At 30.9% G+C, this 18,437-nt stretch overlaps 1 protein-coding gene across 1 annotated transcript; it reads left to right on the top strand.

Moving 5' to 3' along the window:
• The first annotated feature begins 523 nt into the window (after positions 1–523).
• LOC125830564 (ER membrane protein complex subunit 8/9 homolog) lies at positions 524–6,710 on the top strand. The gene is made up of 5 exons (XM_049509747.1): positions 524–831; positions 1,197–1,343; positions 1,454–1,516; positions 6,115–6,281; positions 6,385–6,710. The coding sequence occupies exons 1-5, from the start codon at positions 625–627 to the stop codon at positions 6,413–6,415; spliced, it is 615 nt and encodes a 204-aa protein (XP_049365704.1). The 5' UTR covers positions 524–624; the 3' UTR covers positions 6,416–6,710.
• Positions 6,711–18,437: the final 11,727 nt, after the last annotated feature.

The raw sequence follows: 18,437 nt of genomic DNA, 5'->3' as shown, positions 1-18,437 counted from the left end.
AAAAATGGGGAGAATAATTATTTTTCAAGTTGAGGAGAATATTAAATTTTTAAATCAAAGTTTGTGGTGTAAATAATTTTCACCCTACCTTATATATTATCTTACAGGAGTCATTACTAATCTTACTTATATGAATTAATTGTAATTATTTTTTAAATGATTTAATAGCATAAACAGTTGTTTACACAAGTTCAAGTTGTATGCAAATTATATCCGATGACAATATTTAAACCAAAGCTAAACACCTCAATTATACATTAGAAATTCAGTAAACAAAGATTACATCTTTAGACATAGATAACAATTAAAAAAAATAATCTTCTAATTGATGTTTCACAATAAATAATTTAAGACGAATAAAATATTAAATTATCCTTATTAATTATGTTTTAAAAAACTAAATTGAGTACTAATATTTTATATAGTTACTATGATAATGATAATATTAATAGTAAATGAAAATTTTCTCATCCTTTAATATATTAAATATATATATATATATTCTCCTCTCATAAATAAAATTTATAGCCGAAATTCTCAAGTACATCGGAGTAGTCAAAGACGCAGTCAGATTCGATCGGCCGGCAGCCGGAATAGGGATTTTCAGAGTGATTGTTTGAAGAGATGGGTGGCGAATCGAATTACGAGATTCATCAAAATGCCTACATCAAGTTAATCCTTCATGCCCTTAAGCACAAGACTTCCTCCGTCAACGGTGTTCTTCTTGGCCGAATCTCCGGCAACGGCGACAACGTTGAAATTGTCGAATCCGTTCCGTTGTTCCACTCTCAGATTGGCTTACTTCCACCACTCGAAATTTCACTTATCATGGTCAGTTCCCGTCCCTTCGAAATAAAGTGGATTTTAGTAGCAATTGAAGTATACTAATTGTTTTGATAATGAAATTGAGCATTAGGTTTGTATTTAGTAGTAACTGAAGTACACTGATAGTTGTGATAATGAAATTGAAGTACACGAATTGCTCGGGCTCGGCTCACCTTGATGCCCAGGCCTAATAATTACAGGTTAATACTTGTAGATGTGGGTTCATATCCACTATATCTGTAGGATAATAAATTTGAACTGAGTATAAAGGGATGTTTTTGGAGAATTTTCAACTAAATATATACCATGCCTTCTACTTGTTTTAGTTATTTGGAAGTCTCTTCTTATCATGTTTAATTTTATTTGGATAGATTGAGGAGTACTATGCTGATAAAGGTTTGAGTATTGTGGGTTATTTTCACGCAAATGAAAGATCTGATGATTTTGAGGTCGGAAATGTGGCCAAGAATATTGGTGATCATATCTACAAATATTTCCCTCAAGCTGCTTTACTTCTGGTACCTTTTTTTTTTACTCAACATAGTCCAATTCAAAATGTTCCAATCTTTAAATTGTAAGTTAACAAAGTGCTTGAGGTTAATGTGTGCCACTATCTTGTATTTTACAGTTGGATAACAAGAAGCTTGAAGCTTTACTGAAGGAGGGCAAAGACAGGAGTCCTGTTATGCAGGTATGCACATTTCATTTTAATGAGCTATTGGCTTTTGAACTAAATTAAGTCTTTTTATTCTTCTTCATATTCTTACCCCTTCCAGTTTATTAATGATGCCAAATTTCAGTCATTATGCCATTCAAATTTGAACTTTTGGTGCATTAAGCATTAGTGACTACGTGACCAACTTCCTATATATGGTTTATACATTCCTTGAGAATAATTCTAGCTGCCATATGGTTTCTCTTCTATATCTGTCCCATTTTTTGCTTGGTGATGAAGTTAGTTGGAATAATGTGGTTGCTTTAGTTCTTTTGTTTCTATTTAATGCGGAAGGTTATTAATTCTTTTTCCATTTACTAGAGAACTTTGTGTTGTTATTTGACTATATAGAACTCTGCCCTTTTGTTTTGATAATTATGGGAGTCGAGGAAATCAAGTTCACATCTAAGTCTGTATGTGCACAATAATCTTCATGTTCTATTTCTGCTGGGTGAACAAATAAAAATCCTTATTTTATATTCTATCTGCGTTGTTTCTAATTAATCCAGTCGGCACGAAGGAAAAGCAGTTGATAATCCTACTTCTCTGTGCCAAGGGTAATGAACTACTATGCAATGGCTAATGGGTATAACTTGAGGATTGTAAAACTGATCCCACTAGGACTTGGTATATTTGTGAACTTGGAATGCCCTTTTAGATGTTCTATCTCACAGGATAAAATGATGGTTGGGTTTAGTAACAAAACCTTGAAATCAGAACATAATTGTGATCCTTGTTACAAAAACCCAAGAGAAGTCATTAGCACAATACTTGAAGAAAAATCTACTCCCTCTGTCCCAATTTAAGTGTCTTAGTTTGATTGTCCACAATGCTTATGAAATAAAGAAAACATTTGAATCTTGTGGTCTTAAATTAAATATGTGTGTATTCCTTTAAATCTTGTGGTCTTAAATTTGCCTAGAAGAGTGTTGGAATTGAAAAACTTACTAAAGATAGGAAGAGACACTCTTTTTGGGATAGATCAAAAATGAAAGTAAGACACTTAAATCAGGACGGAGGGAGTACAAAACAATTCCAAGTACACTGTTAAGGACATGAGAGGGAGATTGGAGACTGATCTCAATCTGAATGTGACAAAATCCAAGCTTAAAAGGGCTACGTTGATGGCCCTTGAGAAGTTAGATGGGAGCTTCAAGGATGATTATTATAATCTTGAAATATATCTAAAGGGCCATCCAAGTCATAAATATCAATTTTTTCCGTCCTCAAGCCATACTTATTAGCCATTGCATAGTAGTTCATTATCCTTCTACCTTCCACAATATCAGAAAATGTCATATCCTTCTCCAACTCCCTTAGAATTCTCCAACCTACTAATAACCTCAATTCCTTCATCATACTCAAAATCAAAATTATAGTCCTCAATAACATGTTCATTATCAGATGCTACCTCAACGTCTACATGATATGTTTCGATATGATGCAAAATGATATGATTATGGATGATCAAATTTGTCTCGTCCGCAGCAAACAAGTGTATAACTCCAAACTCATGACAAATAAGGCTCTGCAAAGCCCTAAAATACCGTCATCTCCATCAATAATATAGTACCTACTCGGGGCTAGCAACTAACAATTGTTTAGCTTTAATAAACCCTAGCTCTTTCTTGAACTCCTCACAAGAATCTTTATAAGAAAGCAGGTTTCGGGTCAAACTTATGAAAGAAGTGCGCCAGTTTCTTACTATTGAATAACTGAGGAGAAAAGACTCATTCATCCCCATAGTGGAAACACACTTTCACTTTGTCAATCATGCTTCAATAAAGATCACATGCAATGGAAAAAATGAGGGACCACATCAACAACATACATAGGCTATGCAAAATCTGTGAATATAAAAACTCTAGAATGACAACACATTTTGGGGCCATAAAAGAAAGGAACAAAACCATAAAAAACACTGAAACTTTACATATTAAGCTATGATTTTACATAGACAAAAACAAGAAACCCCAAATTAAAAGATTCTCTACCCACCACCTTAAATAATTATTTAAATAGAGAACCAACCTTTATGAGCTATTCCTTTTGTCCTTCATAAACAAGCTATGAAGCCTCCTTTGGCAATAGTCTTTTTCCCGATCAATCACCAAAAGAACTGAGTTTAGGGTTAAGGATTTGGGTCTGGTCGAGTAAGGGAATTGAGGAGAATGGATTATGGGTTTGGGTAAAAAGATTACTGGGTCGGGTTCTAATATGGAGCGGTTAAAGCTAATTGGGATGGGTTTAAAATAAGTGGGACATGTTAGTGATGTGGCCTGTTTAATTTGATGTTAGTGTCCAATTCGGTATTCTTAAACCAAAAATTGGTATTTAAACTGGCTATTTGAGCTGTTAGTGGTAAGTGGCACGAATGTGCAAATTGTGTCACGGCAATGACAAAAATATGCACAACTAATAACGAGTGGCATGGCAGAGCCATTTTGATAGTTCGATGGTATATTTGTTCTTTTCTTCTTTTACAAAAAAACATGGGCAATCTTGTCATTCAGGTGGTTTTAGTGGTCATGCTAATATACTGAGTGGTAACCAAGGTAGGTCTCATAAATCCTATTGGGCCTCAGCTTTGATTAAGAAATCAAATGCTGGGATTGCAAACAAGTAGGTCACAAGAAAGCTGCTTGTCCCTGAAAACGAAACCAGGTGACCATTTTTCTGGACCAAACCATAGCACTACCATCAAGGGCTTAACATGATTGGCCCGATGGTATCAAATCCCTATTTATGGATATATTCTACACAATCATTTTCCATATAGGACACTAAATACATTATATTCTTAAATAGTTGAAACTCTTCCTTAGGGTTCTTGTTAAGGTCTCGAAGGCAATATCATTTGATAACAAAGAGATTGAAAATTGGATATTCTCTTTGTATTTCCATCGAAGATGTGTTCATTTCTATAACACATTGTTGAGGAGAACAACTTGTTCTTGAAATCATTCTTGGCTACAAAGATGAACATAATGATGGGTTGATGAAAGATGGAAAGTTGAGAACCCATCTGAGGTGGAAAAATTGAGGGTAAGTACAATGAATAAAGTGAGAACTCATTTAGTTATGGCTCAATGATGGGTTTGATGACTTTGACCCAAACTTTTTTTATCTGGTTTGTTGAACTATATTCCCGTTGTGTTTATGAAGATGGGCTTGTTATCCAATGTTACTTGGTTGAGTCAAAAGGAATTGCAAGCCAGTCAAAACATTTCCTACAAAAATTTTGATTGATGAGTTTGATTTTGTTTAAATAACTTAGCTTTGTTTCTGATAATTGCTTTTAAGTATTGGTGTTAAAAAGGGGATTAAAAAAGGAGGAGATGAGGCAATCATTGAAGATGTGAAGGCGACCATAGCAGGTCGGAGAGGATGACAAACAAAAGGAATTAATATAAGTTATATCAACCGAAAATTATGTGTTCATGCACTTAAAATTTAGGTGTAGACATGCACGTATCGTGCCGGTGACAGGCGTGCACGAGATATATTTTTGTCAAGTGGAATTGTTCAAATAATCACTATGAAAGTTAGTGGTGTCTATCTGAAAATTGCTGCCAAGTTTGAGGTATCTCTGTATTTGCCCGTGAATGTAAAAAGAATTAGAAAGCCCATTGCAACATCTTCAGGGGGAAAACAATATCAGCACCCAAGTTTGAATTTGAAGTGGACCGTATTTGCTCTGTTTTAATATGGGATGAAGATGAATCACCGTGCTTATCTTGCAACAGAGGAGAAAGTTGTTTTAACTTAGTCAGATGAAATTAAGTTTTCAGTTGCTTTCATCTTCATGTGAAAAACAGAGAACTATCTGGTATGAGTACTTGGCTTCTTATGATGAGTTCCAATAGACCGCTGGCCTGAGAATTTTGAACTTCAGATTCTTCTTGGTGTAGTTTTGGAATTCCTTATCAATAAAGCATTGCTGGATAATTAATTTGTTTGCATAATCTAAATCAGATTCTCTTTATGATGCCCCCTTTACCAATATTTCCAGCAGTTCACTTTTTTGTTTTTTTTGGGTAATCGTGGTGTTCGGTTTCGGTTCAGTTTGTGCACACGTTGACTAGTTTCACGGGGCACGTACTATCTTTCACCAACACAAGTATCAGGTAATAATGTTCACCAAGGCTTGGATAGATGGGAAGAAAGCGCCTAGGACTTTTATCTCCGCTGTCATTTCAACCACTTCATTAACCATTAGGCCCACACCCTTGCATACATACTCCCGGTGGTGCTAGATGTGATTATTTTGAAATCTGTTGGACAACAATTTGTGATACTTGATTGTCAATGTCACTATTCTCTGTATTAATCTGGTTCTCCTTACTTTTATAATTGTGTTACATATTGCACTACAAGCTAATTCAGAGGTCCAGGTTCTGCTTGACTTTAAAGCTCGTTCTTGGCAATTATTTGTGTTTTCATAATTTAGTCTTGCTTGTATAAAAATACTTGTCCTGCTTGTATAAAGCTGTGATTTTATAGTTGTGTTCTTGAACAAGTTATTCATGTCATTGTAGTAGTTTCCTTTACTTTAGTTCTTTTTCATTATTCAGCTTTACACTAAGGAATCATCTAGGAGCTGGAAACTAGCGGGAGCTGATGCAAGCGGCTCTCTGAAAATCAAAGAACCATCTGCAAATATTGTTCTTCTAGACTATGTCTCATCTGGGAAATGGAAGGACATCGTGGATTTCGATGACCATCTGGATGACATTAGCAAGTAACAGCTACATACAATTATCTGCTTGAACTATGCTTACATCCACATTGTTTTCGATAATTTACTTATGATTTCTTCTTCTTCTGCTAATTCATTTTGGTAGGGACTGGCTGAATCCAGAACTCTTCAAGTGAAATGTCTACGGAGGATGACACAACTATCCTGTTGTTACCGCGTGTGATATTTGGTGTTTATCCCTCCCGCGTAGTTGCTGAGTTTATGAAGAAACAATCTAATGGCTCTGAATTTGCAGACTGTTGAAGATTACCAATTCCCTAATGGCTTTGGAATATTATTAGAAGATAGGGTTCATATCGTTGCAAAATTATGCGTTTCTAATAGGTCAAACATGTTTTTTTGAGCAACACAACTTAATTTTGTACTGAATGGAACCATAAATTTTTATTTAGAACTAAATCATTTTGCATGCTTGTTTCATGGGTGGTAATTTTTAGTTTATGCAATTCGTTTGGTAGTTTGTTAGATTAGTTATTCCATTTTCTACTCTGCGTAAAGATACTACACCAATTTCCTTAGGTATGCAAGTATTTGTCATATACAAAAACTTTAAATTGCAAATCAAATATTGTATTAATTTTATGCATAAATAATTTATTTTTTAACTAGTTACCAAACATTGTACTACAACTTATACATAAAGTAATAACTTCTTTACTAGCAATCTTGCATCAACTATAATAATAATACTAGTCATTGTACCCTCATTTGTATCAAGTGCATCACATCATCAATTGTACATGAAAAAGTACTAAATAGGGTGTACTAGTAAAATTTGAAATTAGTTATACTGATATTATTTCTAATCAATTGTTTGATTTGTTGCAATGATACCTAAACCCAACTCGGTAGGTGAAGCAATTCACATTAGATCATTTTCCATCAATCACATTAGATCGTTTCTACAGTAGGGTCTTCATAGTTTGAGTAAAAATCTATCCAAACTGAAAAATCAAACCAAATTAAATTGTTTGCGCCCCCTCCCCACCCCACACCCATCACCACCAAAAGTTATAATATCTGAACAGGTTCCATTATGATGAGAAAATGGAGCACTTCAACCAATACTTTATTTACATGTGGTCCAATATTATCCTTCCACTCTATATATCCTTTGGTCCAAATTGGACCATATTCAAAGTTTTAATTTGTTGTGCAATGCATTAGGCATGGGCATTTTCCACTTTTGGTAAAGTCAATAAGTCATGTTTATTTTGGGACATATATGAATAAATTCTGTCTCAATACTTTTTTTTTCCTCCTTTGCCTATAAATAGTCACAACAAGTATGCCCATTGAGTCAGTCTAAGAGCTACATGAAATTTGTGATCCATAATAAATCATTTTCTCGTATTCTACTTGTGGAGATCTCTTTTTTGCTCATAAATTGTCTAGAGAGTCATTGCATGAAGAGGTAGGGAGTGGATTGCAGCCAAGGATGACTTGCCGAGATGTTGTAGCCCAATATTGCAATGACGTATCGGCAGGTCATCTTTGGCTACATTTTATTCTCTCCTATTCATGTAAAGCTCTATAAGACGTATATGTATGTATATATGTATAGTCGGAAGTCATTTGAGTGCACGTGCACTCACAACCCAATTGGAAAAAAGGTATATATATAGTCGATTCATTTCGAGTTAATTTATGTTCATATAATCTTGTAGTAAGACTATGTAAGACACATACATATAATTTGAGGTGAAGTAATTGGTGCACTCACACCATTCAAAAAAGGTACTCCCTCCGTTTCAATATGACACGGTGTTTAAAAAGGTAAGAAATTTTTGAATCTTGAGATCCTAAATTAAAGATATGTATACCAAAATACCTTTTAATATTGCGGTCTTAACCATATCATGCAAAAACTTAGAATTAAAGAGTTGTCAAAAAAGGAATGAGCCGTTCTTTTTTAAAAAGATTATAAAAGAAAGTACGAAAAATATGTGGCCGTTTTACCCTTCACTTAAAAACTATCCCTATTAATAATTTTGTACAGAAAAGTTCTATAAAAGAAAAGTTGAAAAGAAAAGAAAAATCCTTCTGTTGATGATAATTTTGCTGCATTGAATCATATTAATAGAGAGGATTGTTTCATGCACCTTCCAACAATTCAAATATACTATTCTAAAAAGTGTGAAGACCCTAAATTGAAGGGGTAATTAATTAATACTACCAAACTTAATTTACTTGCTCAATTTTTATAGGTTCAGAGAATATCTAAAATCATTGGCCAATCAACAAAGAAGTCACTCAAATAGGCTGATTGTTCATTTATTTCAATTTGTATTTCCATACTAAACAGTTTGTGATACTCATAACCATGCAGTTTAACATGACTCATATTACAAGAATCAATTTTTAGTTGAGATTCAAGTGCAACACGTGTCCAAAACTAGTATATATATATATATATATATATATAATATGTCCATTTGTGTTGAGAGATGTCGAGCTAATTAATATACTTTTCATATACTCATACCTTGTACAATTCATCATCTTCTGCTCATGTAAGACTCAATAAGACATACTGTATTAGTAGTATTATTTCTAAAGGATAGACTGTATCGTTTTTCGTCATTACATATATAATGTCACACTTCAACAATCTAAAGGATAAATCTAAAGAAATGAACGATACGAGGAAAATATATTATAAAAAAAATGTAGGATAAAAGATTAATGTAATGACACAATCACACAAAATCAATCGTTATGGAACTTTGCGTCACTACACAACACTGAACTTAATGACATAAAGTCATAAACATAGTATAATAAAATTTAATTAACAATCGCAAAAATATTGTATAATACAATATAATAGGTAACAACCATTCAAACAAGTTGGATTATTGTTGTAAGGTTATTATCATTAAATTCACCATACAATTGAAATTAGGGGTTTAAAAATTAATATTGGTTGAGATTTTAGTAATTATATATATATATATATATTAAAAAAATTGAATTCAGTCGAATTCGTAATTGGAGTCGGTTTGAATTATGAATTATGTTTGCGTGGAAAAGGAAGTTGTTTCAACAACTTGACAGATTGATAGTACTATTTCTATATTTAGGTTTCAGTTACTGATTGATCATATACTATAAAGTTTGGTTGTTACAAAATTTGATTTAGTGTAGGAGTATCTTTTTCTTATGTCATGGATATGTGGAGGATAATAAACACTACTTTTTAATATTGAAAATAATTTCTCTATTTTCTCAAAATCGTGACAAGATCTACACACACCACTGGTAATGGTATGGAGGAAAATATTTTCTAGATCTATGTTTAATTTTCTTACGTTTGATTAGTCAAAAACATATCTCGCAAATAAGTTCATTAAAAATGAGAAAAATGGCTTCTCTGAAAAGCAAGTGTCATTTCAAGTTTATTATCTCCATCCTACACGCTCAATTTCCCCAACCCTTGACCATCCCTCCTCCGAACCCCACTCCCCATCTCATCCAGTCTCCATGGTGTTTTGCTAGATAACACAAAACTTTCATGATAATATTTTCTTGCTTACTTACCAAACAATAGAAAATAAGTAGTATAATTTACATAAATCTCATAATGTTAAGAGCTAATTACATTATTTCCCTACTCTTTTTCAAATTACAAAAATCTCTTAAAAATTTATGAATTTCGGATACATCACTTGGACTTCCGGATACATCACTAGACATCCAGATACATAAGAGAGGGATGTATCAGAGAGGGGATAGGACATCCAAATACATAGGAGAGAGATGCATCTGAGAGGGGGAGAGATGTATTCGAGAGGAGAGGGATGTATCCGAGAGGGGATAGGGATGTATCGGCGAGAGGGAGTGATGTATCAGAGAAGGGAGGGATATATCCGAGAGGGGATATGGTTGTATCAGAGAAAAGGGAGTGGATTTATGTGGCACTTTTAATGTTTTCAATTTTTTTGTTCAAGAAGTAAAAAATCACGATCAATCTAAAAATTCAAACAATTTTTAGATTAAAATTCTATAACCAAATTCCTTGAACCGTCGATGTCATAAATCAAAAAATCATTTTTGCACTTGAAATCTGCGTGGTGTCAGCTGATCATTAGACGTGTCTAGTCTTTTGCGAAGGATCCGGATTAATTGAACTTCTATAATCCAATTTTTTAGTATACATGATAAAGATCTGGTTCTTTAGTAGTTGTTGTTCAATTATAAACACTACAATTCTTATTTAACTCATGCACGGAAGATTAAGATTGTCATTCTTATAAGTTATAAATCAATGTTCACAATCAAAGATGAAGTAGGGGCAAACATCTTGGTGATTGTAACATACAAGATTAAATTTTATTTGATCGTAATTATTAGAGTGGTCATATTTTAACTTCTTGTACTAGTACATTCTCTCTAGATATTGAACGGATCAAGTAGAGATGTTTGTTTACATTCTGAATATTAAAAAACAAATACTCAAGTCCATTACATTTACTTAAATTAATCTTAATCTTGATATAATTATTATGATCTATGTAGTTTGATTTATTATTTTAATCTATTAAAAGGTGAGACTCTATTGTTGAAGGAGAAGGAAGTTGACGATTGGAACAGGTTCAACGAAGTTGACTGACGTATCTACATCGAAGTGCTGAAGATGAAGGAAGCTGATGATTGGAACATGTCAAAGGAACAGGTCCAAACTACGAGTTTACAACACTGCTGTAGAATTAGAGTCGCACTAGGATTAGACTACTTATATTAATTAGGATTATATTACGACTATAATTAGATTCCGATTAGGATTATAGTATAACTAGGATTAAATTATTTATAATTATTTTATTATTATAGTAGTAATAGGTATTGTAGTAGGACTCTAAGTATAGTTAACTTAGGACTCTACAATTGTTTCCCTATATAAGGAGCTTGTAACTCAACATTATTTTCACCAATACAATCCTTGATTTCTCCATACTTACGTGAGATTTCTACATCTATTATGAGTCAATATATCTGTAATAGATTGGATAATAACGAAACAAATTAGTGAAATAATAATTAGTTGATTTGAGATAGAAGACAACCCCTTATGATTACTTATAAGTTTTTTACGTGAAACCTAGCAGGTGAATTTTATATCCATCATGTGAAATAAGTTATGTATAATAATAAAGGATAAAGTTAGTCAATAAACTAGATTTAAAAAAAAATGATTTAATTGATTGGTGCCGGTAATTCTAACAGAGTTAACTAAGATGAAATGATAGATTTCAAAATTTAATGGAGGAGTGCAATTACAAATTTTTAATGGAATAAAATATTCCTTGAATTGTAGTAGAGGAAAAATATGAGAAGTATTATATTGTGTTTATATTTTGATGTTAGTGTAGTGAAAGAGAGAATTGAGACAAAGAAAACATTCTAAGTCTCCAATTTATTTACTTTTTGCCTAATAACGGAAGGATTTTATTTAATAGTAACAATAATAAGGTTGATCTATATACAAAAGAGGAACTAATCTAAAGTAGTTCCTATAGTATCTCTTTCGAGTGTGGAGGATATAAACAGAGGAGTCTCTTAAGCTAATCTAGAGTTGTTTAAGTCACACGACGTTGTTGGACTATTCGTATCCTGGAAGGGACAACTCAACAATATACTACTTGACTGATGAAAATTATATCTTGAATCCCCTTAAAGAGAGCGAGATATCTGCACCTCAACTTAAATATTTGTTTGTTCATTTTTATCATTTTATTTTCAACGATAATTTATTATAATTTGTGATATATACACCAACCCTATCTAATATTCAGATCTCATTTCGATTTTCAAGTTGAATTGACCAAAAAGATGCTATGTAGATTTGTATTCTTATCTTATCTCTATCCACACAATCATTATATATATGAGTTTGGTCAACGCAATGCCACCCATATTCTGAGTTATATTGATTAGGAATATGGACTATCATTTTAAATTTGAATAAAATGTGTCACATTTATTATTATTTTTTTACATTTTATTTTTGTGAATTAGATTAGGAAGTTTAATATTTAACGTTGAAACTTGCACTTCAGAATATAATTTTGTTTTTAAGATTTGTAGAATTATTGATGTTCAACGTAAATATTGTGTTTATAATCGAGATCAGTTTCATGGTCCATTACAGATTTTCTTTTGATTATGACATTATGTCATATAAAATATAAAAGATAAAATCAGTAAATAAAATACAAGAGATTTTTATATAACATTTTCTTAGTTTATATTATAACGAATCTTAAGAGATCATTAATTTTCTCAAATTAGAATTTGTAAGTCCCTTGTTTTGTATCTCTACATAGAATCTCCATCTCTTCGATATGTCTGGAGCTAGGATACCGTAAGGAGTGTTGGGTTATGAAGGGTGATTAGGGCGTCATGCGGAAGCTTACAATTGCAAATAATATGGTTGATAAATTAGACGACACATAAAACTATACTAAAGGATATAGTATTATTATTTGATATGACCATTGGTCTACATAATTAAAAACTAATAAAAAGCATAAAAACTGTAGAGAGAAAATCTCCCCATAAACAAAACTCTCTAAACAACTACATTGTGGATTCTATTGTGTTATGCTATGAGAATAGGGATCTTCAATTTATAGATCTCCAAATTATTCATCTAAGGAAAGAATAAACCAAATATAAGAAAATCATATTTTCCTTTCAGAAAAAGTTCAAGCATTTATGATAATACTTTGACTTATCTTTAAGGAAAAAAATAAATTTCAAATAAGGTAAGAAAATCACGGCAAAATCCTAACAAGGAGTTTATCCGAATATTCTTCATAAAATAAAGTTATATTATATTTTGCATATATAATAGATGTTAAATTCTTTTAATTTCTTTGCATAAACCTATGGCAGTGTTCAAAACATAAAAGATATGATGCCCCATCGATAGCAAAATTGGTGCAAAGTGTTGCCTATGTTCACTATACTTTATTATCACAATAGAAGCACATGACTTGGAATAAATATATAGTTTTAAAACTATTATTTTCTAAAAACATGTTATTTTGAAGATTGATAAAAGTCAAACGTAATAGGAATTGAACATATAAACTTGTGGAGAACAAAATCCATTAAGGATAGAATGAAGTTGACATACTTATATATCTAAGATAAAGCATATAAACAACAGTTATTATGTCGTTTGTATGTATGTGCATGAGAGTTGGGACAGGAGAACACTTCACAAAATGTGCTTTGACAGTGAGCAAAATCTTGAATTTATAGCTTTTGACTTATAAATTAGGAATTATAACTAATAAATTTTACCTTATTTTTGTCCTTTTGATTTAAAAATACATGCTTGAAAATACATTTTTATTTTACTCAAATACTATTTGTGGTCATCTTGATCAGATGTTGATCATGGTCGATTTTTACTTCCTTAAAACTCAAAATTCCAACACCAATGACTTGAATGCCTTGGGATCCATATCAACCACTAAGGTGGAAGAGGGATATGCCTCTCTTACTCTTCTTGATAGAAAGAGGAAAGATAATCCACTATAAAGTCAAATAGTTCCATCTCTATTTTTATTTTATTTTCAAGAAAAAAAGCTCAGATATATCATCGTATTATTAGAAATGATTTATTTATATCATTTTTAATAGTAACATTTAAATAAAACTCATAATAGGGTCTGATTTTAATTTTGATTTTAGTTAAATATTGAGTCTTTTTAATAATTAGGTGACGTTCCATGTGACATAAATGATTTTGCAAGATGTATTTTCTGTTAAAAAATAGTAGTATGTACGAATGAACCTTTTTTTGTAAAGGCAATAGTATAAATGAGCCTAAATTGTAACGGCATAGATTAGTTATTTCTAATAATTTGATGATATATTTGAGCCTTTTCTTTTTTAAATTAGTATAAACACATGGAAATATAGAGGTGATAGTTGAGACAGAATTTAAGGGCATATTGTTTAAAGAATAATATAGGTTGGGCTACTTTCCTTTCATGTAATGGTACCAAATGTCATTCATTAGACTCAAATATGACAAGACTAACTTTTTTGTTAGCTAATTACTTATTTTATCTATTACTACATCAAAAATGATCTTTAATTACAATTAATTAACGTTAATAGCTCAATTGCTGCTAAATATATACTTTTAGCAGTAATTAACACTCTTTGTAAATGTCCCTAAAGCCTATAGCCACATTGAATCTAAATATTAAATAATATTGGTAAAGATTGTAACACTCTTTATTAATGTATATATTTAATTTATTACCGTTAAAAGTTATTTTTATTATAGTGAGTGCAGGGGTTAGTTTGTAGATAATTATTTCCTAACCCTCCTTTTGTGAAGGATAAGAGTTTTATCCTTGTGTTGTATATTGAGGTATGGTCAAGCCCTCATCTTCTACTTATTCTCACAATATATAACACCCCTGCTCACAAGGAAAAATTGATAAAAAATAATTATAATTTAATAATTTTTCCGTTTTAATTTATATGTCTTATGTTCTTTCTTAGTATGTTATATATTTATGAATTACTATAAAAATTATACTATAAATTATAATAATTAGCAAAATAAAGTATTTAAAAAATATATTAAAAATTTGATTGACTTTCAAAATACAGAGGAAATAACATATGTTATTTAAAAATTATGTTAAGAATACTATACATCACGATTACTTTATTATAATATAGAAGCGAATAGAGGAGCTTAGGGTCAATATCCGGAGACCATGAGGGAATATTAGTTGGTTATTTTTGTTGGAGCATTATTCAATAACTTTAGGACAAGTGTACAATTTTTAATTTTTTTTTTTAGTATAGGATAATATAAATACTTCTTTTACCAATATACTCAGAAAAAATTCCCTATTTTTTTTGCATCAATTCTTACATAGATCAATATTAAAAAGTCTAAATTGCTGGTTATGACTATTCATTGACCATTCAAATATTTCTTTTGTAAATGACATCGACAGAATATGACAAGACGAATCCAAAAATATTTTCTCTTAGTGCAGTGAGTCCAAAAGTCTGATTCTCAATCAATTATTAAGGATAAGTTGCTACTACAATCTTTCGTTAACGAAGTGAGATTCAATATTTAAAGTTTTTGAATTTTTATAATAATTTTAAGTTAACATACTGTAATAATTGTATTTACAGTAAAATATTTATAAATATTTTACTATTCCATCTATGTTCATTTACAGGTACTTTGTGCTAATCAGAATTCAAACATCTTAATTAATTTTGACCATTAAATTTGGATATAGAATCTTTAATTTTTTTGAAACTAAAGATTTTTCATTTGACTCTCGAGATTCAAGTATTGTCACATAAATTGTAACACAGAGAGAGTGCATATATTATATATAGGGTTTGAACGAAAATTACTGATTTTCGATCCATAAATCCACAAAACATACTAGACCCGACCCGGGTGATAAAACGACCCACAGATGCTCGGAAAGGCAATGTCATCTAAATGAGGACATGAAAATATATTCTTCTCCTGCAAACTTCTTATTCACACTTAATTTGTACAATATTGTATTATTTATTGAAAACAAGGTTCTAACCTTTATGTATATCAGAGACAAAATCAAAATTTGAAGCTCATATCTTTATCTCTAGCTCCTCCCCTAATGTACACATATATATACACGCATGTATTAATAAAAAAATAATTCAACCTCTAAGAGAACAAAGCATATCATAAACTCATTTTTAAGCATATTATAAAAATATATTTTCTCAATTCATATTATCTATCTTTTAGAGTTTGTATACACCCGATAAAACATTTTTAAAAATGAAAAGAAAAGTGAGGACTCCAAATGCATGGTTGAGAGGATATTAGTTGATTTTCAGAAGTCTTGAAAAAATATAATTGGATGGACATAGGGTGTGTGACTCAGGATACGAAAAGAAAATATTTTTTAAAAAATAGTAAATTTCTTACTTATTTTTTTATAACTTAAGCAAAAAGAATATAATTCTAAATTAATTTATATATAATATAGACAAATTCGCGAGTTGAGGTAGGGGTGTGGTCATGTGGAATATATGTCAATTGTGGTACTTAATTGTTTTATTATTATTCTTATTAGATAAGTCATTTTTCTTATTTTTAAGGAAATTATTTTTTAAATTTTTTACAAAATTTTTGAAACACGAATAAAATTGAAAAATATTTTTCAATTCCCCCCATACCGATCGAACACACCCTAGTGTAAGACGAAAACAAAAAAAAACTTCCTTTAATTTCTTGAATGCAGTAGAAATAGCATGGTACACCCTATTTTTGCTCTTGTTTTATTGTTAAAAGTTTTTTTTTTTTAAATGTAAATACTGAAAATTGTTCTTGCATAATCCACTAACATGACAACTTTGTTTCTTATTGTGCTGTCCTTTAATTTTTACACCCACCCACCCACCCTCTTTCTTCTATTTTTCCAACTTTATTCAAATTAATTCAAACATTCCTTCTATCAATGACCATTCTTTTATCCAACAGCGGATTCAGGATTTTCATTCAAGAAGTTCAAAAAATAAAAGTATAAACGTATTAATAAGCCAACAAAACACAATTCTAAGAAGTAGTGTATATATATAGTATAAAAAGTTAGCTCCGTTACAAAAGACCTTTCATCACGTTTAAATTTTCTTTCATGTTTAATTTTTTTTTGGGTTTAAATCTACCCTTTTAGCAGGTTTTTATTAGTCCTGAAACTAAATGAAGAGAAGCTTAAAAAAAATTTCACAATGGGTTTAAATCTGAAGCTTAAAAAACAAAATGTTCACAATGGGATTTAAACCCTCGACATGAGAGTCAATTTAAAAGGAGATCTACCACTACACCACAGTTTGCTTCTTGTTCATGAGGGTGTTTAAAATTATTATATCTACAGAATTACACAAAATTTATAGTATACATATAGTGTAACTTTTTTGCTAAGAGGGTTCAGATATCCCTGAAACCCACGTGGGTGATCCGCTCCTGCTTTTATCCATCACTAATTGGGACCCTCCATACACACTCTGAAGAACAAGTTGCAGTAATTCATAATTGGAAGGTTTTGGATGATAATAATTTTGTACCAAATAACTTTATGAGCCCATAATTGGAGGGTTTTGGATGCATATAGTAAGCTTTTTCCTTTTTGGGCATGTTACCTTAGATGGAAAGCATTTTCAGACAGGATGCAATTTCTTACAATTAGCTACAAAACATTCCATACTCATTGATTATTCTTAATTATGTGTATCAACATTGCTAGTGGAAGTATTAAATTTTAAAACATTGACATTGCAATAGGAGTATAGTTTCAAATGCATGGAGTTAATAATATTTTCAATGTTTATGTACAAGATTCTTTTTGAGTTTTCTACCCAAAGTTCAATGTCAATTTTGTGGCTAAAATAAACTACAAAAAAAATGCTCAATTTATGGGGTCATTTTGTCAATTTGTGGCGTTTTTGGGAACCCACAAATTAAATTGTGGCGGTTTTTTAAAACGCTACAATTACTCTTGCCACGAGCATATTTATAGCGGTTTTAGTAAACCTCCACGACTCCCCCCACAAAATGACTAATAAATTTGTGGAGGTTTTATAGTATCAATTTGTGACGATTTAGAACCTTCACAATATCATCTCAATATTTTAAATTTTTTGTTTTTGTAGATTTAATATTTTGTGATATAAGATCAATATTTACATAATTTGATTTGTGGAGTTTTATAAAATTATTATTATCATAATAATAAAAATGGAATTTGATTTACATTAAGCCTTAAAAATACTATAAATAAATAATCTTATTGAATAACACACTTAATGCAAATAAAATTTCACTAAACAAATTTATATTTATAAGATTCACTAGTTCAAACTCATGTCAAATAAAAGTAATACAAACTTGTATATAATAACTTCAACATTACATTTTAAATGATAAAAAATTCATAACAACTAAATATAAAAAATTCTATAGCATTTGTTTGGTGATTTAGGTTGTTGCTAGTCAATCTCTTATCCAAGGTGAAGTAAGCTCTATCCCCGGATCAATCTGAAACAAAAAAAAAAACATAATTAGATAAATATATATTGATACAT

This window comes from Solanum verrucosum, unplaced genomic scaffold (genome assembly GCF_900185275.1).
Source record: "Solanum verrucosum unplaced genomic scaffold, falcon-dt-bn FXZP01000004.1, whole genome shotgun sequence".
NCBI classification, from domain to species: Eukaryota; Viridiplantae; Streptophyta; class Magnoliopsida; order Solanales; family Solanaceae; genus Solanum; species Solanum verrucosum.
Note: the sequence above shows the minus strand (reverse complement) of the source record. Positions and strands in the feature narration are given on the sequence as shown.

Bases quoted from the DNA above. Each gene is read 5' to 3' on its own strand.
- LOC125830564 (XM_049509747.1), top strand. From the start codon at position 625: ATGGGTGGCGAATCGAATTACGAGATTCATCAAAATGCCTACATCAAG. The intron at 1,517-6,114 runs GTATGCACATTT...TTCATTATTCAG, and splicing joins ACAGGAGTCCTGTTATGCAG to CTTTACACTAAGGAATCATC. The intron at 6,282-6,384 runs GTAACAGCTACA...TCATTTTGGTAG, and splicing joins CATCTGGATGACATTAGCAA to GGACTGGCTGAATCCAGAAC.